Source organism: Erpetoichthys calabaricus, chromosome 11 (assembly GCF_900747795.2).
Source record: "Erpetoichthys calabaricus chromosome 11, fErpCal1.3, whole genome shotgun sequence".
Taxonomy (NCBI): Eukaryota; Metazoa; Chordata; class Cladistia; order Polypteriformes; family Polypteridae; genus Erpetoichthys; species Erpetoichthys calabaricus.
The window spans coordinates 123,527,008-123,549,357 of NC_041404.2; the positions used below are offsets into that span (position 1 = coordinate 123,527,008).

General features: G+C 39.5%; 1 protein-coding gene across 2 annotated transcripts in view; it reads right to left on the reverse strand.

Annotated features, from left to right (window-relative positions):
• The window catches only part of prkcba (protein kinase C, beta a), a 98,577-nt gene that overhangs the window by 13,579 nt on the left and 62,648 nt on the right, over nt 1–22,350 (reverse strand). For both annotated transcript variants that reach the window (XM_051933342.1, XM_051933341.1), the window contains exons 9-16: nt 15,888–16,034; nt 15,467–15,640; nt 14,842–14,933; nt 13,827–13,889; nt 5,378–5,516; nt 5,167–5,247; nt 4,450–4,557; nt 3,741–3,881 (exon numbers count right to left, since the gene is read on the reverse strand). In XM_051933342.1, the coding sequence (XP_051789302.1) occupies nt 3,741–3,881; nt 4,450–4,557; nt 5,167–5,247; nt 5,378–5,516; nt 13,827–13,889; nt 14,842–14,933; nt 15,467–15,640; nt 15,888–16,034 (945 nt within the window). The remainder of the gene's footprint in view (nt 1–3,740; nt 3,882–4,449; nt 4,558–5,166; nt 5,248–5,377; nt 5,517–13,826; nt 13,890–14,841; nt 14,934–15,466; nt 15,641–15,887; nt 16,035–22,350) is intronic.

Here is a 22,350-nt window from a genome sequence, read left to right on the forward strand (position 1 = left end):
AGGTACCAGACACAGCTCCATGCTGGTGGCTTTAAAGTAAGATGTCCCTGATACCTCGGACCCTACCACAAGACAATGGCAGGCCACAAGCACCCAAGTGCTTTACCTTGGTGTCTCTTCTCTCCTGGCTTTAACCACACAGAGCACCTTTGTAATTCTGTGGATTACAATCTCCAGAGACATGTCCATTTGTTTGTAAATGGGCAACTTTGTGAGGGCCTTCTGCACTAATTGGATAGCATCCCACTGCAGATTCAAGCATTGGTGGCTCCCAGAGGAATGTGATATTGACGGACAAGACGACTCTTGTTAATGTTCAGTTGAGATTGTTTTCCTGCTGCTTTTTTTGCTGTATTGTGCTGTTTTCCTAGGATTCTCATTTGTTTACACCTATTTCAGGGATGAAGGTGGGAATTTCAGCCCAACAAACAGTGTTGTGTTTCATTTTTTCCATCAGTGGAAACACACATTGCCCTATATATGCACACACAACCTCTCATATCCACAGACATACAGCCGGCAATACTGCTAACATCAGTAACTAACTTTGCATCCAATGCAAGACACCCAGATGGTGATAAACAGCAAAACTGACACAAACCTATCACAGTAGGAAACATGGCGTTTAGTACAGCCAGACAAGGCCTTATATGGAAACAAAGCGGAAGACACGGAGGGTTAGAGAAAACAAACCCCAAACACAATGCAACGCAAGTCCTCTTGAAACAGAACACAGCCTTGCATATGCCATCATAATGGTATTGAACTGTAATATAAAGTGCTGAAACTTGTACATCCTCCATCACAAGTCACACAGCGTACAAAAGAAGGAATTACCACTTTAACCGAGTGATAAAGGCAGCCTCCTGTACAGCAGTGACTCACAGCTAAACATATAATTTATAATACACCACAAAATACAGTCTCTAGGAGAGTGAGAGCCTAAAATATAGCTACACACACATTGTCTAAAGCAGCCTGACACACAAAGTGTTTTCTAGTGTACTGAAAACACACAGAAAGCCCTCACAAACAGTAAAGGTGCAAAGAAAAAGCAAATTTACTACCCAGAGAAGTCTTCTATCAATGTAACACCAAGAGTAGAAATACGAAGGGCTCCCTATATGTGGGAGTACTGAACCTCAAATACAAGTCATGCAGCCTCAATATAAAACACAACGTTCAGCAGAGCCGATTGCACTCAAAGGTACACAACCTAGAAAGAAGCGAGACACAGAGCAACTAGATATGCAAAAACACTGCCTCTAATGCAAAACTGCCAGGCACATTGCAGCACCACCTTAGATGCGACCCCAGGATGATAAAACACACACAAGGCCACACGAGACAGAACACGCACAAGAAACAGTAAAACAATCTGCAATCTACAAACAATGCCCATTAATACAGTTACAACATACAACCTCCAGCACACCAACGCACAAACCCTTACATACAAACATCCAGTAGAGCACAACTTGTATCCTGAAATACATGAGGATGCACAAAACACAGTCTAAGACAGTGGCGACACAGAACCTGCGGCATGAGTCACCACACAAGGTTACGTATACTGTGATGCACAAAGCCTCGAGTGCACAGACACACAGAGCCGTTAATGCAGAAAGACACATGGATGACACGGGGAACCGACTCAAATACAAACAGAATTCACACGAATAAAGAAAGGACATACAACAAAGCAAATTCAACCTGCAGCACATCAAAGCCTAAATCTACATCTGAAGGAAATATTTTGAGTTTAATTTCTGATACAATTACAACACTTACTGTCTACATTTAAAAAAAAACACTCAGCCCTCAGTAACAAACAAAACAGCCTCCAATGCAGCACAGCACAGCACCATGTTTAGTGTAAGACAGTGATGACACACAGCCGCTGACATGTGAAGCCACCAGTAAGTAAGAGTCACAGCACGTTTAAATACAGCAGTACTCACAGCCTCAGATACAAACACACATACAGCCTGTACTACAGGAAGACAGACAGACAGACAGAAGGCATCATCGTATTACAGCGAGGACACAAAAACATGCTGCCTCTAATACAGCAACACAACACAGCCTGCAATACTGTGAGATGTTTAGTTCAAAAATTTCACACTGTAAGACAAACAATATACAATCCAATACAGGAATGATACAGTAAGGCACAACTTCCACATCATGGAAAGATGCGCTGGCTTCAATACAAGGAAGCACAGAAACACAAATTATAGTGAGACATGCAGAGCACATTCTAACAAAAAGATACATAGAGCCTCCACTACAGAGATACATTAAGCCTGGCTGACAAGAAGACACAGAGCCCAACCTCTAACACATGTGCAGGGTAAGGTCCCAGCAGTCCCAAATTCATCTGTTAACACAGTGAAGTGCTCCCAGACCACTTCCTAAACCTCTCCTCACACTTGTAGTGCTTTTGAGTTTTTGATAGCTGAGTGGCCGTAGCTCACAGGTAAAACACTTTGTACGATTTCTCTGTGGGATCCATAGAGGAAACCACTTACTGCCAAACAGTCTGCCGTCTGACACGAGCAGATCCTGATGAGTTACTAAGTCTACAAGCATTTTAAAGAAATTCCACACCGTGCAGCCAAGCTGTCAGCCTGAGGCACTTACTAGGGCAAAAGACATTTGCGTCCTCTAAAACCACCATTTTCCTCTACTTCCAACATCACTTTCACCTGCATTTCATTTCAGCAAACATTACAGTGAGTAGCCAAATCTAACTCCCTGAAGTCTGATCATGTCTGCTCCTACAATCCCACAACAGCTCCTTGCTGGATTTGGATCCTGTGACATCCTGTATTTTTGCTTAACAGGCATCTCGGCCAATCCACATTTACGTTAGGTGCCAATGAGGCTTCTGAATAAACAAAAGGAAGGCCTCTGAAATCAACCAATGGTCTGGTACATTGGTTGGCAGGGGGTAGAAGGGGTAATTGTTCACGTTGCAACAGTGAATTGCTGATGCTGTTTGTGATGGCTTTGTTCTGGATGAATTCACCCATACCGAGGAATTCTTCTTCTGTGGAAATGGCAAAGACAATGCAGTGTTTGGTTTAGTATTGAAAGCTGCCCATCTATTAGAAGTTGTGTGCCATTGTGCTTAATGCTGTGCTCCTCCCTCCTGATGATCTAAATGGGTGGAGAGACATTAAAAGCCTAAGTGGAGTCGAGACAGATCTCCACTGTCCTTGACAATGCCCGTCAGGAATGATCAGCATCACGGAGCCCTGCTGCAGGGGGTTTGAGCAGGCTATTAATGATGTCCGCCCATCTTAGCCTGCTAAGAATCAAGGTGCTGAGAAGGAAACCTATTCTCTAGACCAAGTAAATAGATTTGTTGCTTTTTCTTGACTCCTAGAGGTTGAAGGCAGAATTGCACACCATCACTTTCTTAAACCAGAAATCTCCTTTGATTTATTCAAAAACTAAGAATCATCGTGATCACAGGTTCAGCTTCTCATTCCTAATGCATTTTCACAGCTTCCAAGAAGACACGGCTCAAAGTGCCAAAGGATGCTGCACAATGAGCCACAACAGAGACAGTGCACAAAAGGCACAGAGAGACACTAGACAGCAAGGACACGTGAAAGAACAGCAACAGGAACTCTCCTGCAGGAGAGTACAGGGTGATAGACACAAGAACAACTCATTCAGGGACGAAAGGCAGAGGACGGTGCACAGAGCTTAGAGCACAGTGCGTTACTTACAGCTTTTGGCTTGAAGGGTGGCTGCACTTCTTTGTTTTCCAATTTCTCCCAGTCCATGTAGCGGAAGAAAGAATGCTCCTTTATGTCTCGCTCTCCCTCTGGTCCACAGCCTAGCCGCTTCGCAGGGTGCTTAGTCATTAGCTGGAACAAAAGAAGGACAGAAACAAACAAAAGACCAGTGTTGACCTCCTCAGTTTGGAGTTTTCCTTATTAGGAAAGTTCACTCTTCAGCAAGGAATGGTTTGGTAATTTTCTACCTTCTACTTTATAGTTAAGTGTTTGCTTAGTACAATCTTGAGAAGCAAAACAATAAAAAAGTTGACACAGAAAGTGATATCAGATGTACTCTTAGTGCACCACATCCTTTCATATTTCTGATACCCAAAGAAACCAATCTGAATGTGGGCTTTTGGAAATCATCTTACTGGATTTTCCTCTAAATCACTGGACAGATTTGAAGAGAAAGGGAAGTAGACGTGCCACCTTAATTAACGTCGGAAGAGCAAAAGCAGAACTCAAACCCTGTATTTCTTTCAAGCAATTTCTAAGAAACACCAGGTCATCCTCTAAAACATTAGAATCCAAGGAACCAAGCAGTAACTGTTGGCAACAAGAATGGAAAGAGAAGGCACCTTGATGTGTCAAATCTGTGGTCACTTGTGTTGACCAGATAAGGATTATAAAAACATTGAATCCTGCAGTCACATACCCCTTTGCAGATCCCTACTGCCTCCTTGGACATAATTTTGGGATACGTGACATTGTGCTCCATGATGGACTGGAAAAGCTCATCCTCATCCTCACCATCAAATGGAGGCTGAAAAGAGAGAAATCTATTTATTCAGTGACAGGAAATAAACAATTATTTTGACAGAGCGCCTTTTCATGGGGAAGACCATCACAGGTTGACTACTATAACACAACTCATCGTAGTGTTTATTCAGCTTTTGTACATACTCTTTCTGCACCATTAGTTTAAGCCCCCATATTTCACCCTCTTAAAATCCACTTCCCTGCTCAGTGACTGCTGCAACTGCATTTCCTACTTCGTTTCCTGCATGTGGTAAACTTATCACCACTACCACCCCACTGCCACCATGGATTTCTCCCCTCATTTCACTCTCTATTGCTCCTCTTGCTCCCCTTTCACCCTCTCATGTATCTTCAGTGCCCATAATTTTACATCCTTACATCTCTCATACCTCCAGTTTCAATCTTTTGTCTGGTCTCCAGTTTTACATTGCTTGGTTTCTGGTTTCCTACTACACATTCTTTCCCATCTCTAAAATCCTCATTTTTTCCGTTTCTAATTCTAAATTACAACTTCTCACCTTACTTGTCCCCATTCATCCCAATTTCTGAAAGCCTATGAAGACAACACAGCGAGCCTTGCCAAGTGCACTGGAATGACTGACCGGCAGCTCACCTGACCTGCTAGCATCTCGTACAGCAGGACACCAAAGGCCCACCAATCCACAGACTTCCCGTAAGGCTGATAAGCAATAATCTGAAAAAGAAACAAACAGTTGTTCATGGTGAAGTGGAATTAATGTACAACAGTAAAGGGATTCTACACTCTCACTAACCCTAATTGTAAAGGAAAACACAATTTTTGTGAATATCACGTGAAAGCTTACCTCAGGTGCAATATAGTCTGGAGTGCCACAGAATGTCTTGGTGGTTAATCCATCCCACATGTGTTCTTTGCACATGCCAAAATCAGCTATTTTAATATGGCCTTCTGAGTCTAGCATCACATTGTCCAGCTTGAGATCCCTGAGACAAAAAAAAACAAAAACCTGTCCTCAGCATGAAGTGTGGCCTAAAAGACAGAACAACCTTTTGGAAAAGCATGGGAGCACAATCAAGATTGCTACATGAAAGCATCTCTGAATCCAAAAGAAGAGTTGTGCAGATCAAACTGAACCATTTTCTGCTCAAGCCTTTCACACCTTGATGAACTTGGCAAATGCTGTCTGTTTACAGTTCCTCCTTACTAGTTCTTTTTTATACTAGGACCCTCAATTTAGTGGTCCTCAGCCATGAGTCAAGAAAACAATGACTTTGAAACAGACAACTTCTTCAGGGACAACCCAAGACCCGACATTTCAGTTATTATTATTATTGTTTTTTGATCTTTTACTGAATTTATTAAAAGCATATAACATTCCATACAATCAAGTCAAACTTAACAAAACTTAATTCAAATCCACCCCCACCCACAAGAAAGAAAAAAAGGCCAACAGCCAGAGCAAACCTGTTGAGAGTAGTAAAGAGAGAAAGGAGCCTTTTACCCCAGTATAAATGCTTATTCTAAAATGTTATTGATTAGTTTCTGCCAGGTTTTTAAAAAGTTTTGAACAGATCCTCTAAGTGAGAATTTGATTTTTCCCAATTTCAAATTCAAAAGAGTTAGCATTCTTCCAGATTAGAAAGATAAGTATACATGCTACTAGTGAAGGAAAGGCAATTACAGTTTATTTGTCCTTCTCCACTTTAAGCCCATCTGGGAGTCCACCAAACACGGCTGTTAATGGGTTAGGAGTGATTGTGACACTGAGGCTGTCTGAAAGGCATTTAAAAGGTTTTGGTCCAGAATTATGTTAATTTGGTGCAGGCCAAAAACATGTGACCCAGTGAGGCTGGAACTCGATTGCAATGTTCGCAGGTTTGGTCTTGCCCTGGAAACATTTTGGACAACTTTAAACAAAATAAACGCGCTCGATAAAAGATTTTAAGTAGAATAATTTGAATGCTTTGCACATATGGAGCTAGAGGGAATTCTGTGCATGGCTGCCTTCCACTCTGTTTCTGAAATGTTGAGTATGAGATCCTTTTCCCGCTGTACTCTGGGATCTTTAAAAGTAAGGGACTTTAAAATGTTTTTTATACAGTGCATCCGGAAAGTATTCACAGCGCATCACTTTTTCCACATTTTGTTATGTTACAGTCTTATTCCAAAATGGATTAAATTCATTTTTTTCCTCAGAATTCTGCACACAACACCCCATAATGACAACGTGAAAAAAGTTTACTTGAGGTTTTTGCAAATTTATTAAAAATAAAAAACTGAGAAATCCCATGTACATAAGTATTCACAGCCTTTGCTCAATACTTTGTCGATGCACCTCTGGCAGCAATTACAGCCTCAAGTCTTGTTGAATATGATGCCACAAGCTTGGCACACCTATCCTTGGCCAGTTTCGCCCATTCCTCTTTGCAGCACCTCTCAAGCTCCATCAGGTTGGATGGGAAGCGTCGGTGCACAGCCATTTTAAGATCTCTCCAGAAATGTTCAATCGGATTCAAGTCTGGGCTCTGGCTGGGCCACTCACGGACATTCACAGAGTTGTCCTGAAGCCACTCCTTTGATATCTTGGCTGTGTGCTTAGGGTCGTTGTCCTGCTGAAAGATGAACCGTCGCCCCAGTCTGAGGTCAAGAGCGCTCTGGAGCAGATTTTCATCCAGGATGTCTCTGTACATTGCTGCAGTCATCTTTCCCTTTATCCTGCCTAGTCTCCCAGTCCCTGCCGCTGAAAAACATTCCCACAGCATGATGCTCCCACCACCATGCTTCACTGTAGGGATGGTGCCAGGTTTCCTCCAAACGTGACGCCTGGCATTCACACCAAAGAGTTCAATCTTTGTCTCATCAGACCAGAGAATTTTCTTTCTCATGGTCTGAGAGTCCTTCAGGTGCCTTTTGGCAAACTCCAGGCGGGCTGCCATGTGCCTTTTACTAAGGAGTGGCTTCCATCTGGCCACTCTACCATACAGGCCTGATTGGTGGATTGCTGCAGAGATGGTTGTCCTTCTGCAAGGTTCTCCTCTCTCCACAGAGGACCTCTGGAGCTCTGACAGAGTGACCATCGGGTTCTTGGTCACCTCCCTGACTAAGGCCCTTCTCCCCTGATCGCTCAGTTCAGATGGCCAGCCAGCTCTAGAAAGGGTCCTGGTGGTTTCGAACTTCTTCCACTTACGGATGATGGAGGCCACTGTGCTCATTGGGACATTCAAAGCAGCAGAATTTTTTCTGTAACCTTCCCCAGATATGTGCCTCAAGACAATCCTGTCTCGGAGGTCTACAGACAATTCCTTTGACTTCATGCTTGGTTTGTGCTCTGACATGAACTGTTAACTGTGGGACTTTATATAGACAGGTGTGTGCCTTTCCAAATCATGTCCAACCAACTGAATTTACCACAGGTGGACTCCAATTAAGCTGCAGAAACATCTCAAGGATGATCAGGGGAAACAGGATGCACCTGAGCTCAATTTTGAGCTTCATGGCAAAGGCTGTGAATACTTATGTACATGTGCTTTCTCAATTTTTTAATTTTTAATAAATTTGCAAAAACCTCAAGTAAACTTTTTTCACGTTGTCATTATGGGGTGTTGTGTGTAGAATTCTGAGGAAAAAAATGAATTTAATCCATTTTGGAATAAGGCTGTAACATAACAAAATGTGGAAAAAGTGATGCGCCGTGAATACTTTCCGGATGCACTGTATATTATAGAAATGCTGTATGAGTCCCCAAGATTGATAAATGTATCTTCTGGAATAGAAATAGGTGGGAAGTGTGGAAAAACGGGCAGATTTCATTAAGGAAAATTTCTAATTTGGAGATAGTTTAGAAAAATTGTGTTGATGGGAGATTCAATTTGGAGTGCAATTGTTCATAGGATGCAAAGACACTATTTATATAGAAATCTCTAAATGATTTAATCCCATGTATTTTCCAAACATTAAAAACTGTAAATTCGAGAGGGTGGAAAGAGGTGGTTATCATGTAGAGGTGCCACAGATAAAATATTCTCTAACTTGAAGTGTTTCCTACATGGATTCCATATTCTGAGTGAATGAAGGACAATTGGGTTGTCAGTACATTGACAATAACTTGTATTTACTAGGGTATAAAGCAAGGAATATAAAGAAGTACTGCAGGATTTCATTTCTATTACAGACCAAGCCTGTGTGTGTTCATCTATTTGTGTCAGTGTCCAGGTTTTTATAGCTTGTTTGTTTGCGCCCAGTATTAACATTGAAAGTTAGGCAGAGCCATGCAGCCTTCTGATTTAGGTCATTGAAGTGTCGCCTTTTGAATGTGTGGATTTTTTTGAATTCCAAATAAATGAGGTTATGATTGAATCTAATTTCTTAAAAAGAGATTTGTTAATGTATATGGGGATGTTTTGAAGTTGGAACAGAAGCTTAGGGAGGATATACATCCTTGACAATGTTAATTCTCCCTGCTAAAGTAAGACAGAAGGTAGACACTCTGTGCATGTCTTGTTTAATTTTGTCCATGCAAACATTTTGTTGAAAGAGCTTTATATTTACTTGTTATGTTAAACCCTAGGTATTTAAACTGATCTGCAATGATAAAAGGGAAGGTGTCCAATCGAATGTTGCTTGCTAGAGAATTCACTGGAAAGAGCACATTTTTGTTCAAATTAAATTTGAGTCCAGATATCTTTTGAAATTCTGCTAGGGCTGTAGGCGCAGAATATTGTGGGTCTGATAAATATCATATTGAGTATCATATCATTTGCATATAGTGATATTTCCGCTTCAAGTCTTTCTCTAAAAATCCCCTTTATCTCTGATTTTTTATCTCTGATGTATTTCGAAAGTAAACAGCCAATGGCTCAATGGCAAATTGCAAATAGCAGTGGTGACAAGGGGCATCCTTGTGTAGTATCACATTCTAGTTTGAAATAGTCTGAGATGATGTTGTTACTATAAACTGAAGCTTCTGGACTGGTATACAGTAGTTTGATCCATGCACATATGTTCGGGCCAAACCCAAATTTATGCAAAGTGGTGAACAGGTAATCCCATTCAACCATATTAAGTGCTTTTTCTGCATCTAAAAATAATATGATCTCCGGAGTGTTAAACTTTATGGGTGAATATATTACAATTAATAGGCATTTAAGATTGGAAGCTAAATGTCTACCTTTAATAAATTCGATTTGGTTTTGTGATATTACTGAAGGGAGCACTTTCTCACTCCTTCTAGCTAGGGCTTTGGAGTGTATCTTAACATCATTATTCAGAAGTGAGATTGCTCTGTATGATGCACATTGTAATAAGTCTTTATTTTTCTTAGGAAAAACAGTAATTAATTCCTTAAATTACCTTTCTTCCCGATTTTGATGCTTGGTTTGAATTTCAGCAGATCATCTTGACAATATCTACATGCCTAAATGCATTGAGTTGCTGCCATGTGATTGGCCAATTAGATATTTGCATTAATAAGCAAAGAGGGGACCTAATTTAACTGAAATTATTTATAAAATTCTGCAGGGTAGCCATCAGGACCTGCTGCTTTCCCACTCTGAAGTGAGTTTATAGCGTCTACTAATTCTGATAATGTCAGAGGTTTATCCAATTCCTCTGCACTAGCTGTAGTATCTGTAATGTATTAAAAATGCATTAGATTGTGTCTTGTGTTCTTTAAACTGACTAGAATATAAGGACTTATAGTAGTCTCTAAATGTGTGCATTATATTTTCATGGCAAATGATTCTATCTCCATCTGTGTTGGCAATTACTGATATTGCATTGTGAACTTCCTGCTTATGGATCTGTTGCGCTAAGATCTTGTTAGCCTTCTCTCCATGGTAATAATAATAATGTTGTGATTTAAAAATGAGTTGTTCTGTTTGTTTAGTTGTGAAGAGGTTGAGTTCTGATTGCAAAGCCTCTCTTTTCCTAAAAGTGCCTCATTTGGAGACCTGGTGCATTCTTGATCTAGTCTGGTAATTTCACTGATTAACTCTGATTCCTTCTTGGTTTCTGATTTATTTTTGTGGGAAAGATATGAGATAATCTGTCCTCTTCAAAATGCCGTCAGAGTTTCCCAGAGTATTCCTGCAGAAAACTCCGAGGATGAAATTGTCTCTAAAAAGAAATCATTTTGCTTGGATATAAATTCTGTACAGTTCTTGTCAGCTAATGACAGGGGGTTAAGATGCCAGATGTGACAGGAATATATGGAGTATAGTGATGTGAGCTCCATGATCGGAGGGGCATGGTCAGAGATAACAATAGCGTTGTATTTGCAAGATTGGACTATGGGCAAGAAATTGTTATCTATAAAGAAATAATCAATTCTTGAGTAACAATGATGTACTGTACGTGTGAGAAGAATGACTATGCTCCTAAGTATGGATTTAGAAATCTCCATGGGTCTGATAAGTTATGATCAATTAAAAACTGTGTGATTATTTTTGCAGTGTTACATGTTGTCACCACTGTAGCTGAAGACTGATCCAGGTCTGGGTTTAAAATACAATTGAAGTCTCCGGCCATTATAATTTTGTGAGTGTTCAAGTTAGGAATGGATGCAAATACGTTTTGGATGAAGTCTGTTTCGTCCACATTGGGTACATAGATATTTATCAAAATCACTTTACAATTAAATAATTACCCATAACCATCACATATCGCCTTTCAGGATCTGATACTACAAATGAAATTGTTCTGTGAATTCTCACACCTCTAGTTTTCTTTGTATAGCTGGTTTGGAATATTTGGCAAGTCCAGTCTCTTTGCAACCGAAATTTATCCTTGTTGATAAAGTAAGTCTGAGGTAAAAATACTATCATGGCATTTAGACCTGTTAGGTGAGAGAATACTTTCTTCCTCTTTAGTTCGTGATTGAAACCTTTGACATTCCAGCTCACAAAGTCTACTGTTTGGTCATAGAAACATTGCTTCTGAACTTTTGATATCATTTTATAATCTTAAATTAAGGTTGTACATTATTATATATGATAGCTTTAACCTTAATTTCCAATACTGCAAAGAGATATGGTTATGAAGCCTATTGTTGTGTTGACAGTTACAATTGTGGGGATGAAGAGGATAGATCAGAAATATTATAATATATATCTTATAATATACATATATATCTTTTTCCCCCACCCCAAAATGGGACTGTTTAACATCACACCCTTGGTTTATTGTATTAGGAGTGTACTATCATACTTTATATCTGCATCTCCATGGGTACTGTTTAACATTATACCCTGGGTTTATTCTTTCAAGACTGTTTAAGATCATATTCTAGGCCTATAGTATTTGGTCTTTACTAGCAATAGATATCTCTACTTTATTTCTTCTATACCGCTCCTTGTGGGGTTGTTTTGTTCTGGACGTGCTCTGTCTCTAGGCATGTCAGAGGACTGGGACTCACGAAGTGTGGTGGGAGGTTTGGGGGAGGATATTACAGTTACTTCAAGGGTGCCCGAAGAGCCATGCAGAAGAGTCTCATTGAATACATTAGGTGGGCCGTAAGCCACTGCCCTAGGAACTCACAATAGATTTGATGAGATGATCCTATTAATTGCATATGCAACACACATAACATATCTAGACCAACTTTGTTCTACTGTGTGGATGGATGACATGGACAAAAATTATGTCAGGGCTTTCATTATCCAGTCTGAAAGTGCATTTTACACATTTAACGTACTGTATGTATGAAGTTCTCAGAAGGCACTCAATGATCTTACCAATGATTCATGTGTGTCTCTTTAGTCATAGAGGCAGTTTTAATTAAAACAGTAATACCACATATTAATATTTTATTCCCCTGAAACATGTTTTACCAAATTAGGCCCATGTAATAAAGTTGTGAAGATAGGTTTAGAGCTTGGATGAATCTATCTTTTTTGCAATCAGCCCTTTATTTTACATCTACTTGTTCTGGTGAGGATATTTGTGGCAACACACCAACCTGGACAGAACAGGCAACTTTACCTTCAATAACAGTTTGTAACTCCACTTAGTCCATCCCCCAGCCTAGTCTAGGTGCCTGTAAGTTCTGGGACCTTTACAAGTGAGCCATGGCCAGTAAACTCCTGACGGAATTGTTCCAGAAGGCATTCTAATTATATGACCAAACTACCTGTGCTGGCTTACAATGATCAAGAGAATCAGAGGCTCTTCTCCAAGGTCCACCAGTATTGAGCTCCTCATTTTTTCACAGAAAGATAACCTAACAACCCTACACAGGAGCTTTGTTTTGGCTGTTCGTATCCATGATATCATTTACGTTATGACTCTAAGGTCATGATCATAGGGCAGGATGGAGACGTAGACAGAATCAAAACCTTGTTCCAAGGATCCATCCATCCATCCATTTTCCAACCCGCTGAATCCGAACACAGGGTCACGGGGGTCTGCTGGAGCCAATCCCAGCCAACACAGGGCACAAGGCAGGGAACCAATCCTGGGCAGGGTGCCAACCCACCGCAGGACACACACAAACACACCCACACACCAAGCACACACTAGGGCCAATTTAGAATCGCCAATCCACCTAACCTGCATGTCTTTGGACTGTGGGAGGAAACCGGAGCGCCCGGAGGAAACCCACGCAGACACGGGGAGAACATGCAAACTCCACACAGGGAGGACCCGGGAAGTGAACCTGTTCCAAGGATTTACCTGCCAAATTTACAATCAGAGTCTGTTACTGCTGTAAGGATTCTTAGGTCAATCCCAGAATCACCTCTACTTTACCTCCTAAATAAGATCCTAAGATACTTGAACCTCTCCTCCTGGGTGAACTTCTCACTTCTTACCTGCATGGAACAAGACACTCTTTTCTGGAAGAGGCCAATGAGCTCAACCTTAGAGGCACTACTTCTCAAGCTGACTACAACACACTCTACTGTGAACCACTCTAGCACAGTCTGCTGCAAAGATAAAACACTCATGTCTCCAAAGTGGATAATCAAAGATCAGCTTGAGAATAAAAATATTAACATAAGAGGAGACATGCTACTCTAATAATGTCCTTCAAGTTGTGGGCAGATTATCTTACCAACTGCATCTACTTACGTTGTACAATGAAGACAGGATACTACTACTTGTACTACTGCTGCCACTACTTCTATTTTTTCAGTACATTAAAAAATTCTTGAATATGCGACTAGTTTAAAGTACATATATTATCAACTGCGAACTTGTACTAAATTGCTCATGCAATCTGCACACTGAGAGCAGAATGACATGCCAAGGTAAGTATGATTTGAAAAATGTCGTGCATTACTCTAGTAAGTGTCACTTACCGGTAGATGATTCCCTTGCTGTGAAGAAAGAAAAGGCCAATGGCAATTTCTGCTGCATAGAACCTGTAATTAATGAAACAGTATATTAGCATTCCATAGCTGAGTTTACTGCATCTGTAACATAGATCCTAATGTCCAAGAAGGCAAACAACTTAAGATCATAGTTCAATGTAAAGGTTAAATTCTGATCACAGTTGTTAATGTAATTCTGAAAATTAAGAAGTGATTCAACTCCTCCATTGACAATCAAACAAACATCACGAATGAAATGAAGCAACACCATGATCTGATCAGAATACAGATTGTTAGAGGAATATACATATTGCTCTTCAAAATGTGCAACAAACAAATAGGGATGTGACAATCTATACATTGAATGATTGGTAACAGAACCAATTGTTGAAACAACTGGATGACCAGGTGGGTTAGAAAGATCCATATGAATTTTGGGTTAAAAATACAAAATACTGTAGTTAAGCAGGGATATAGTTTACATAAAAATGTTGCTAATTTAGTCTCTATTAATTTGGAAGAGCAATCTTTATTAACAACAGATGAAATCAAAGAAACAATGTGGGTAGGTGGGACCTGTTTAAGGCATTTATAACAGAGTGTATCGTTAAGTGTACTTAAACCTATAAGAGGTTAGGAGGTCTCAGGCACTAAGAGAATCACAAATACCCCTCACTGTAAATGGAAGGGAAATGTCTCCCCAGTCCATCTGAGACATGCAAATACATAACTATTTTTAACTATTATACAAATGAATTGACAAACTAAACATTCATTACCCACACTTCTATTCCATTGAGGGCATAATGAGGGATTGTAGCTTTGTGAAACCATCATTTGACAACAAAAGCACATCCAGCTTTACAGTGAAGCTTAGACAAATCAAGCATCTATCTAAATATTATATGAAATGAGAAAAAGTGTGGAGAATTGCACACTACGTTGTTATGTGCTTCCACAATTCTGATACCTCACTAAAGTATATGGACTAGGAGGTACTTACACTGCATGGGGCTCCTTAAATTTGCCAACTTGCTGAATTTGATACATAAGGTCACCACCATTAATATACTCCATGACGAAGAAGAGGCGGTCCTGTAGGAATAAGAGGGTAATATGAATGGGGTACCAGTCTGCTTAAGTCACCAACTGTAAAGGGTCTAGCTGCAGACATTCGGAGCATTGTGATTTAGGAGCTTCGCTGAACAGCCAATCAGATCACATGTTTATGTCACATGATTTACACACCAAACAAATCAAAGAACTGTCTGGCTGCAGCCCCCTGCACTACATCACACTTCCACTACACAACATCTTCTACAAGATCTGTCTCCTTGACATTTATTACCCCTGAGTAAAAAAACTCTCAGACAAACCCAACCTTAACCATAGCGTACAGTAGTGTAAAGATGTATAAGGAGAACAACATGCAAGGTATGCCTTGAAATGGGCATGTTGAGAAAGATGCAAACGATTACCTATGTTGTGTAACATGATTGATATGTAATGCAAAGGTAGCTAAATGTTATCGGATGTGTGCAAATTGATAGGCTCGTGTGGAGCACAGCTATGGAAAACTGATGCTCAATTCAACTGTACCCATTAGGAACATTCAAGCACAATATTACCATTGTCTGGAAACATGAATGGAGATGTGTAAGAAAGGGGGGTTTTCCAGAAAGAGCTAGCACACGCTTTTCAACCATGGTACATTCTACATCATCATCTTGAATCACTACATCTTTCTTCAGGATCTTGACGGCATAGAGCTCATCTGTGCCCTTCCTCTCTGCCAACATTACCTAAAGAAAACAGAATAAAACAATCTTGGAAACAACAGGTCAAGATGCAGGATTTAGATACCTTTAGACAGTTAGGAGGTAGAAGGTTCAGATATCACACTTCCATAGCATGGCAATAGGCACAGAACACAAAGTGCTAGCTTCTGGCCATGACAGCGTACAATCTGTTTTCAAGTCTAGTTAATTGTGTTAAATCTGATCACATTTTTACGTCTAGATGGATGATACCCAGAACCACAAGACTCACTTTTCCAAAGCTGCCCTTTCCCAAGACCATAAGGAAGTTAAAGTCTGTTAGCTTCACACGGTCACGGTTCCCGTTGTTGTCAAATTTAGAAGTTGCATTGGAGGAGGAACCATCTATATTCTCCATACCTGGGCCAATCTTTGCTCTCTAAAATACAGGGAAAGAGAAAATTAAATAAAGCTACATGGGTGTCCATTTTTAGCACAGCCATTAATTCACACATTAGCAAATACCTCAATATCCCAGACACTTCAAAAACAATGGCTGTCAGCTTTCATTTCAAATATGTTAACAATGCAAGCTAGCTTCTTTAATTTAGTCCATGTTTAACTGTAATGTTTCTTACTTTATTTACTATTTCTGAACTTGAATACTAACATCTCATGGTAAGAACAGTAAACATGTTCACTTTCAATACAAGAATGAGTTCACTTTCCCATACCCTACTGTAAAAGTTTTGTAACTTGGTTTCTATGTTAGAATTTTTTGTTAATGTGAACCCACACAAACATGGAAGGCAAACAAAAGTAATCTGTATGTTTTAAAACAGATTAGTAATTGAAAGTATGTCTGAACTGTTGAATTGAATGTATGTCTATGTAAATTGAACTTCCAATTTACAGCTCAGAACAACATAAAAGAAGGCTCCACTACAACAAAATGTCCAAACAATTTTGTTAACTAAAAATATCAAAGGATTGATTAAAGGAATCTGCTTTCATTCTGGTTATCTTTTAAACATGCTTCCAAGAACTTATAATGTACAGTGATCCCTCGCTATATCGTGCTTCGCCTTTCGCGGCTTCACTTCATCGCGGATTTTATATGTAAGCATATTTAAATATATATCGCGGATTTTTTGCTGGTTCGCGGATTTCTGCGGACAATGGGTCTTTTAATTTCTGGTACATGCTTCCTCAGTTGGTTTGCCCAGTTGATTTCATACAAGGGACGCTATTGGCAGATGGCTGAGAAGCTAGATTGCTTACTTTTCTCTCTCTCTTGCGCTGTCTTTCTCTGATCCTGACATATGGGGATTGAGCAGGGGGGCTGTTCGCACACCTAGACAATACGGATGCTCGTCTAAAAATGCTGAAAGATTATCTTGCTATCTTTTGTGCAGCTGCTTCCTGAAACGACATGCTGCACGGAGCTTCGCATACTTAAAAGCTCGAAGGGCACGTATTGATTTTTGACTGAAAAACAAACTCTGTCTCTCTCTATCTCTCTCTCTCTCTCTCTCTCTCCCTGCTCCTGACGGAGGGGGTGTGAGCTGCCGCCTTCAACAGCTTTGTGCCGCGGTGCGTCGCATACTTAAAAGCCAAACAGCCCTATTGATTTGTTTGCTAGAGATTGTTTTCTCTATATATGTGACATTCTGTTATCCTGACACGCACTCCTTTGAAGAGGAAGATATGTTTGCATTCTTTTAATTGTGAGACAGAACTGTCATCTCTGTCTTGTCATGGAGCACAGTTTAAACTTTTGAAAAAGAGACAAATGTTTGTTTGCAGTGTTTGAATAGCGTTCCTGTCTCTCTACAACCTCCTGTGTTTCTGCGCAAATCTGTGACCCAAGCATGACAATATAAAAATAACCATATAAACATATGGTTTCTACTTCGCGGATTTTCTTATTTCGCGGGTGGCTCTGGAACGCAACCCCCGCGATGGAGGAGGGATTACTGTAATTTAAACATCAGATGTAGAATGCTGCATATAGTATTGCAACATTTCCCTGCCTGAACATTATTTAACAATGTATATCCTCGAGACGTCTTACAGGTAAACAGGTTAACAATACACTGGCATAGCTGGAATTAGAAAGCACATGTTGTAATGGATCTGTACTTGTGTACCATTACAGTGTCTAATGAGTACAGAGGACAATGTGTGTTCAGTTACAGGTGTGGTTTAAGACAGTGTACAGTAGCACATCCAGGGATGCTCAAGTACAAGTTTAATACACACTGCGATGTTCTGCTGGCACCAATGTCTAAATCTGAGACCTGATTGAAAAATTAATCATTTCAGAAACAAAGATAGTAAGTTCCTACTTTTCATAGCATTACTGGTAGAATAGGAAGTAATTTTCTTAAAGGGGCATTTTTTTATGCCAGCACTGACTGAAATCCAGGGGCACTTTGCAAAATATACAAAATAACATTTTATCTTATACGGATAATGAAAATGACTTAATTACTCATCAATAGCAGACAAGGTAAGAATTAAACTGTGCATATCTTCAAAAAATGTCAAAACATAAGCAGTACATTGTTTCAAGAAAAAGTAAACAAGTTTCATATACAGCAAGTCAGTGGTGCTTAGTGTTTCAGATTAAAGGTGAATTTACTAAAGTTGAAAATACCATACAGCAGACCACCACGACCATTGGTTACTTGTAAGTATATTTCTGTTTTACATAGTTATCACATTCATTTTACTGAAAGTATTACCTGATAAATAAATCCACTGTTGCTGGCTTTTCGTTTTAAAGCTGCAGATTTTGGCCAATCCATAGGCCATGAAGATAGCAGAAAAGCAGGCAGCAATTGTAACAAGCAGACAGGACTAAAGCCGCTAACTAAGATCTTGGAGAGCTCCAGTGGGTGAAGGTTTCAGTTCCAGCCATGTTCTTGCATACTTTACACTTTACCTTAGCTTTAATTATTTGCTTTTTAAAATTCAAAATCCTAAGTGGTTTCTTTTTCCTTAACTGGCAATCAGACAATAATAAGATGCAACCCTGCCAACAGTGGCTTGATTCAATTTGCATCTTTGCATTCATCAAACAATTATCTGTTTCAATGAAATACTTGAAAGAAACAAAACCGTAGCTCAGTCAGTTGTTTTCTAAACCGCTTTATCTTGAATAGGATCACGGGGGTGCTGGAGGTTATCCCAGCTAGCACAGGGCACAAGGCAGGAACAAACCATGGATATGGTGCCAGTCCATTGCAAGGCGAACACACAAACCCAACCACACACTAGGGCCAATTTAGTAACACCAATCCACTAAACCTGCATGTCTTTGGACTGTGGGAAGAAACCCACGTAGTCACAGGGAAAACATGCAAACTCCACACGGGGAGGACCCCGGATATGAACCCAGGTGTCCATAGTGTGAGGCAGCAGCGCTACCACTGCGTGACCCCTAAAGTGAAGGCCTGTGAGATATTCATCTAGTCTGGTCCACAACACATTTTGATGTGGCTCTCAGAAATAAGAAAATCAACAAATTTGGAAATGTCTAATGGGGCAGAAAGAAAGCAATAACAAGTTACACAATTAAATAAAGCATTTCACTATCAGCAAGAGTTAGCTCTAATAAGAAACTGGCTGAAGTGAAAATGGTGGATCTACAGCTATGCCTAGTGTTTGAAACATCCGTTGGCTTGCTTTGCATCCTTGTTTTTGCTTGGCTGCTAGTTAAGGAAAAATAATTATGGGTTATGAATACTAAAAAAGCAAATTAATAAAAATTTAGGCAAAAGAAAAAAGGCTCCAATAGCAGAAGGAATTGGTTACTAATTAAGAAAGTGGCTGAAATGAAAAATGTGTAGCTACTGCAGCCCTCCAGCATCTCCTTTTGACCCACCTGCTGTACTACAGTGTTCAGCGTGTGCATATACTACCAGTAACATCTTAGTGTACCAATTACCAAAATACATTTGGTAAAGCAAAATGGTTCCAGTACTGAGCACTGGTTCCTATGCATATAAAGCAGTGAAGGAGACATGAATACTATTTTCCTATTTCCAGGAATAAAGTTCTCAATTGTTCTTGTTTGTTGTGATTCTTCCCCATGTGCCCTTGGATAGCAAAGCTAACAAAACTGCCATAACTATCTGCAAAAATTTTGGATGACGTGCTTCATGGTGGTAGTGTTAGATGCTTTGCCACAATCATTTTGTAGCACAGATGTTAAGAAGCAGCCTTATTGTTTTAAGTAAATACACAAGTGTGTATATAATTGACTAATACATCTGAAAGACTTTAAACTCTGTATGCCAAAACATCTCAAACAACATAACACAGAATAACCAGCAGTTAGTTTTTATCATGGCAAAAAGATTTAAAACTCACATCACTTTACTACATCTTGTGGACCATCACTGACAACACTTTACAATCTGATTTGCTAGCAGTGTTTTTGCTAACATTAGCCAGCTTGTCAGCTACCTAAATGAACCCATAAACAATACATAAACGATCATTAGAGAGATTAACCATCTCTCACAATGTGTGCACATGTAATGCTTGGCTGATTGGTGCCACACCTGACAGCAATGTAACTTATCTATTTATTTATTAAATGTACTTATTTAATTTTTGCTCCCCCTCTTTCCACCTTCACAAAATCACCAGCAGCACTTGAACTTCTGTTAAGGAAAAGTCTGAAAGCCTTGCAATACATCGGAGGTTATTTATAAGCATGCATTTCTACTTCAAGTCATCTGAACTTGTGTTTTTGTGCGATTTCATGGTGGTGGGCTGTTTGGGTGGTGGTGTTATTCTGCTTTGTCTTTGTAGTAGGATTGTCATACAATGGCTACAGCGAATGAGAGCAATTAAGATGTCAGCACACAAACATATAAAATGGGTATACATTAAGGAGCTTTTTAATTCAATACATTTATAAAGAATTTAGTACGAGTAAGACTGTCATCCTCTTTAATAAAATCCCTTTGTGCGTCCAGGTGTCCGTGTGTGTGTGTGTCTTCTGGTGAAGCGCGCATGCGCGGGGCACGGTGCGATGCACGATATTACTGTCAGAGAAAGTTAGAGGCGTTTTACAGAAATACAAACCAGTATTACTGCGAGAGGAAATTAAAGGTACACAATACAGTGACGCATATTACAGCCACTTACAAGCCAGTATTACTGTCAGAGGAGATTAAAGGCATATTACCGAATGCGCACGCCTGTATTACCGCCAGAGAAAATTAAAGGTATATTACGGACGTACAAGCCAGCGGACGTACAAGTCAGTATTACTGTCACAGAAAATTAAAGACACACAGTACACAGCGGCAGCCCACAAAGAACGGTCAGCAAGTAAACATCAACAAAAGAAATGCTGAAAGAAAGAAAAATACGACCAACAAAAAGAATGAGGTCAAAGTCCCTTGCCATTTAATATAGACTGTTCCTACTAATGTTTATGCACTACTGTTCTAGCGCCCGTTATTGTAACGGGCTAAATGACTAGTTTATTAAATAAATTACAATATTATGTTTAATTATGAGGGAAATTATTGCCACTGCTTTTGTATTTAAAGTGGCAAGATTTTCGCCTTTTGCCATCAGTTATTTTATTTGTTCAGATACCAGTTCAATCTCTAGTTGGCATGTCTTTTCTACAATGTCCATTGAATTTTGCTTGGCATCCTGTCCATCATTGCTTCTTCTTTTATAAAAACAATGCTGCCGGGATAGGCTCTGGCATCCCATAATCCTGTAGTAGAGGAATTGTTTTTGTAAAATTAATGCATAGACTAAAATATATTAAAAAGTTTAAATTTTTTTGGTCTTAAAATTGATAAACCCAAATAAATTATTTTACTCTCTATTTGGCATGCCTTCCAATACATATTGAAGAGCTTACTAGTACTTTACCTTATCCAAAAATTGTAATATACAAGTCTTCCACATACTGTGGCACAATGACTGGATATATAAACTTAGAACTGGAGTGTAATTGCAGGTGCTTTAAACCAAACAAGACTGAGGGAATAATAATAAAAAACAGTACATCTATGCATCTTTTATAAGAAACTAAGAAAACTTTGAGACAAATCAGCTCAGGAAATCTCAAAGTACTTATTATAATAATTTGAAGCACACTTGCGCTATAAAGATACTGTATGTCAAGGTTTTGCTTTAATATCTTTGGCAGATTCAAGAAGAGCACATTGCATCTTCTCTTTTGCTAACAGAAACAACTATCTCAAATATTGACTGAGAAAATTTGAGAAGTTTTGTTTGTAAACAGTGGAGCGAAGCACTGTGTTTTCAGTTCACTTGTTCATTTTTGCCAGTTATTTCAAGTGATATTATTTTACACAGACAAAGTCATATGGGGTAACTTGTTTTTTTTCTTTCTTTTGTGCTCCAATGTTTGTTTTACCGAAGCACATTACCTTATCTCAGTATTCTGGCTTCAGGAATATGGATATTGAGATTATATTTGTTTGTATCCAGGTAACATGCTTATCATTAGTATATTATTTCATATATTAATTTTCACAGCCAACTTATTCCAGTTAGCTGGGGCTTACTTTTCTAGAATTTTACACAGGGCTGTAAACCAGCCGTAGGTAGAACAATAGTTATTTGAATAAAACACTCGCATTCATACAGACCAGGCACATTTACAGTCAATGGCCATACCAACCTGTACATCTTTAGTGGGAGAAATTCAGATTACCTAGACAAAATCCTGCCTACATGAAGAAAATTGT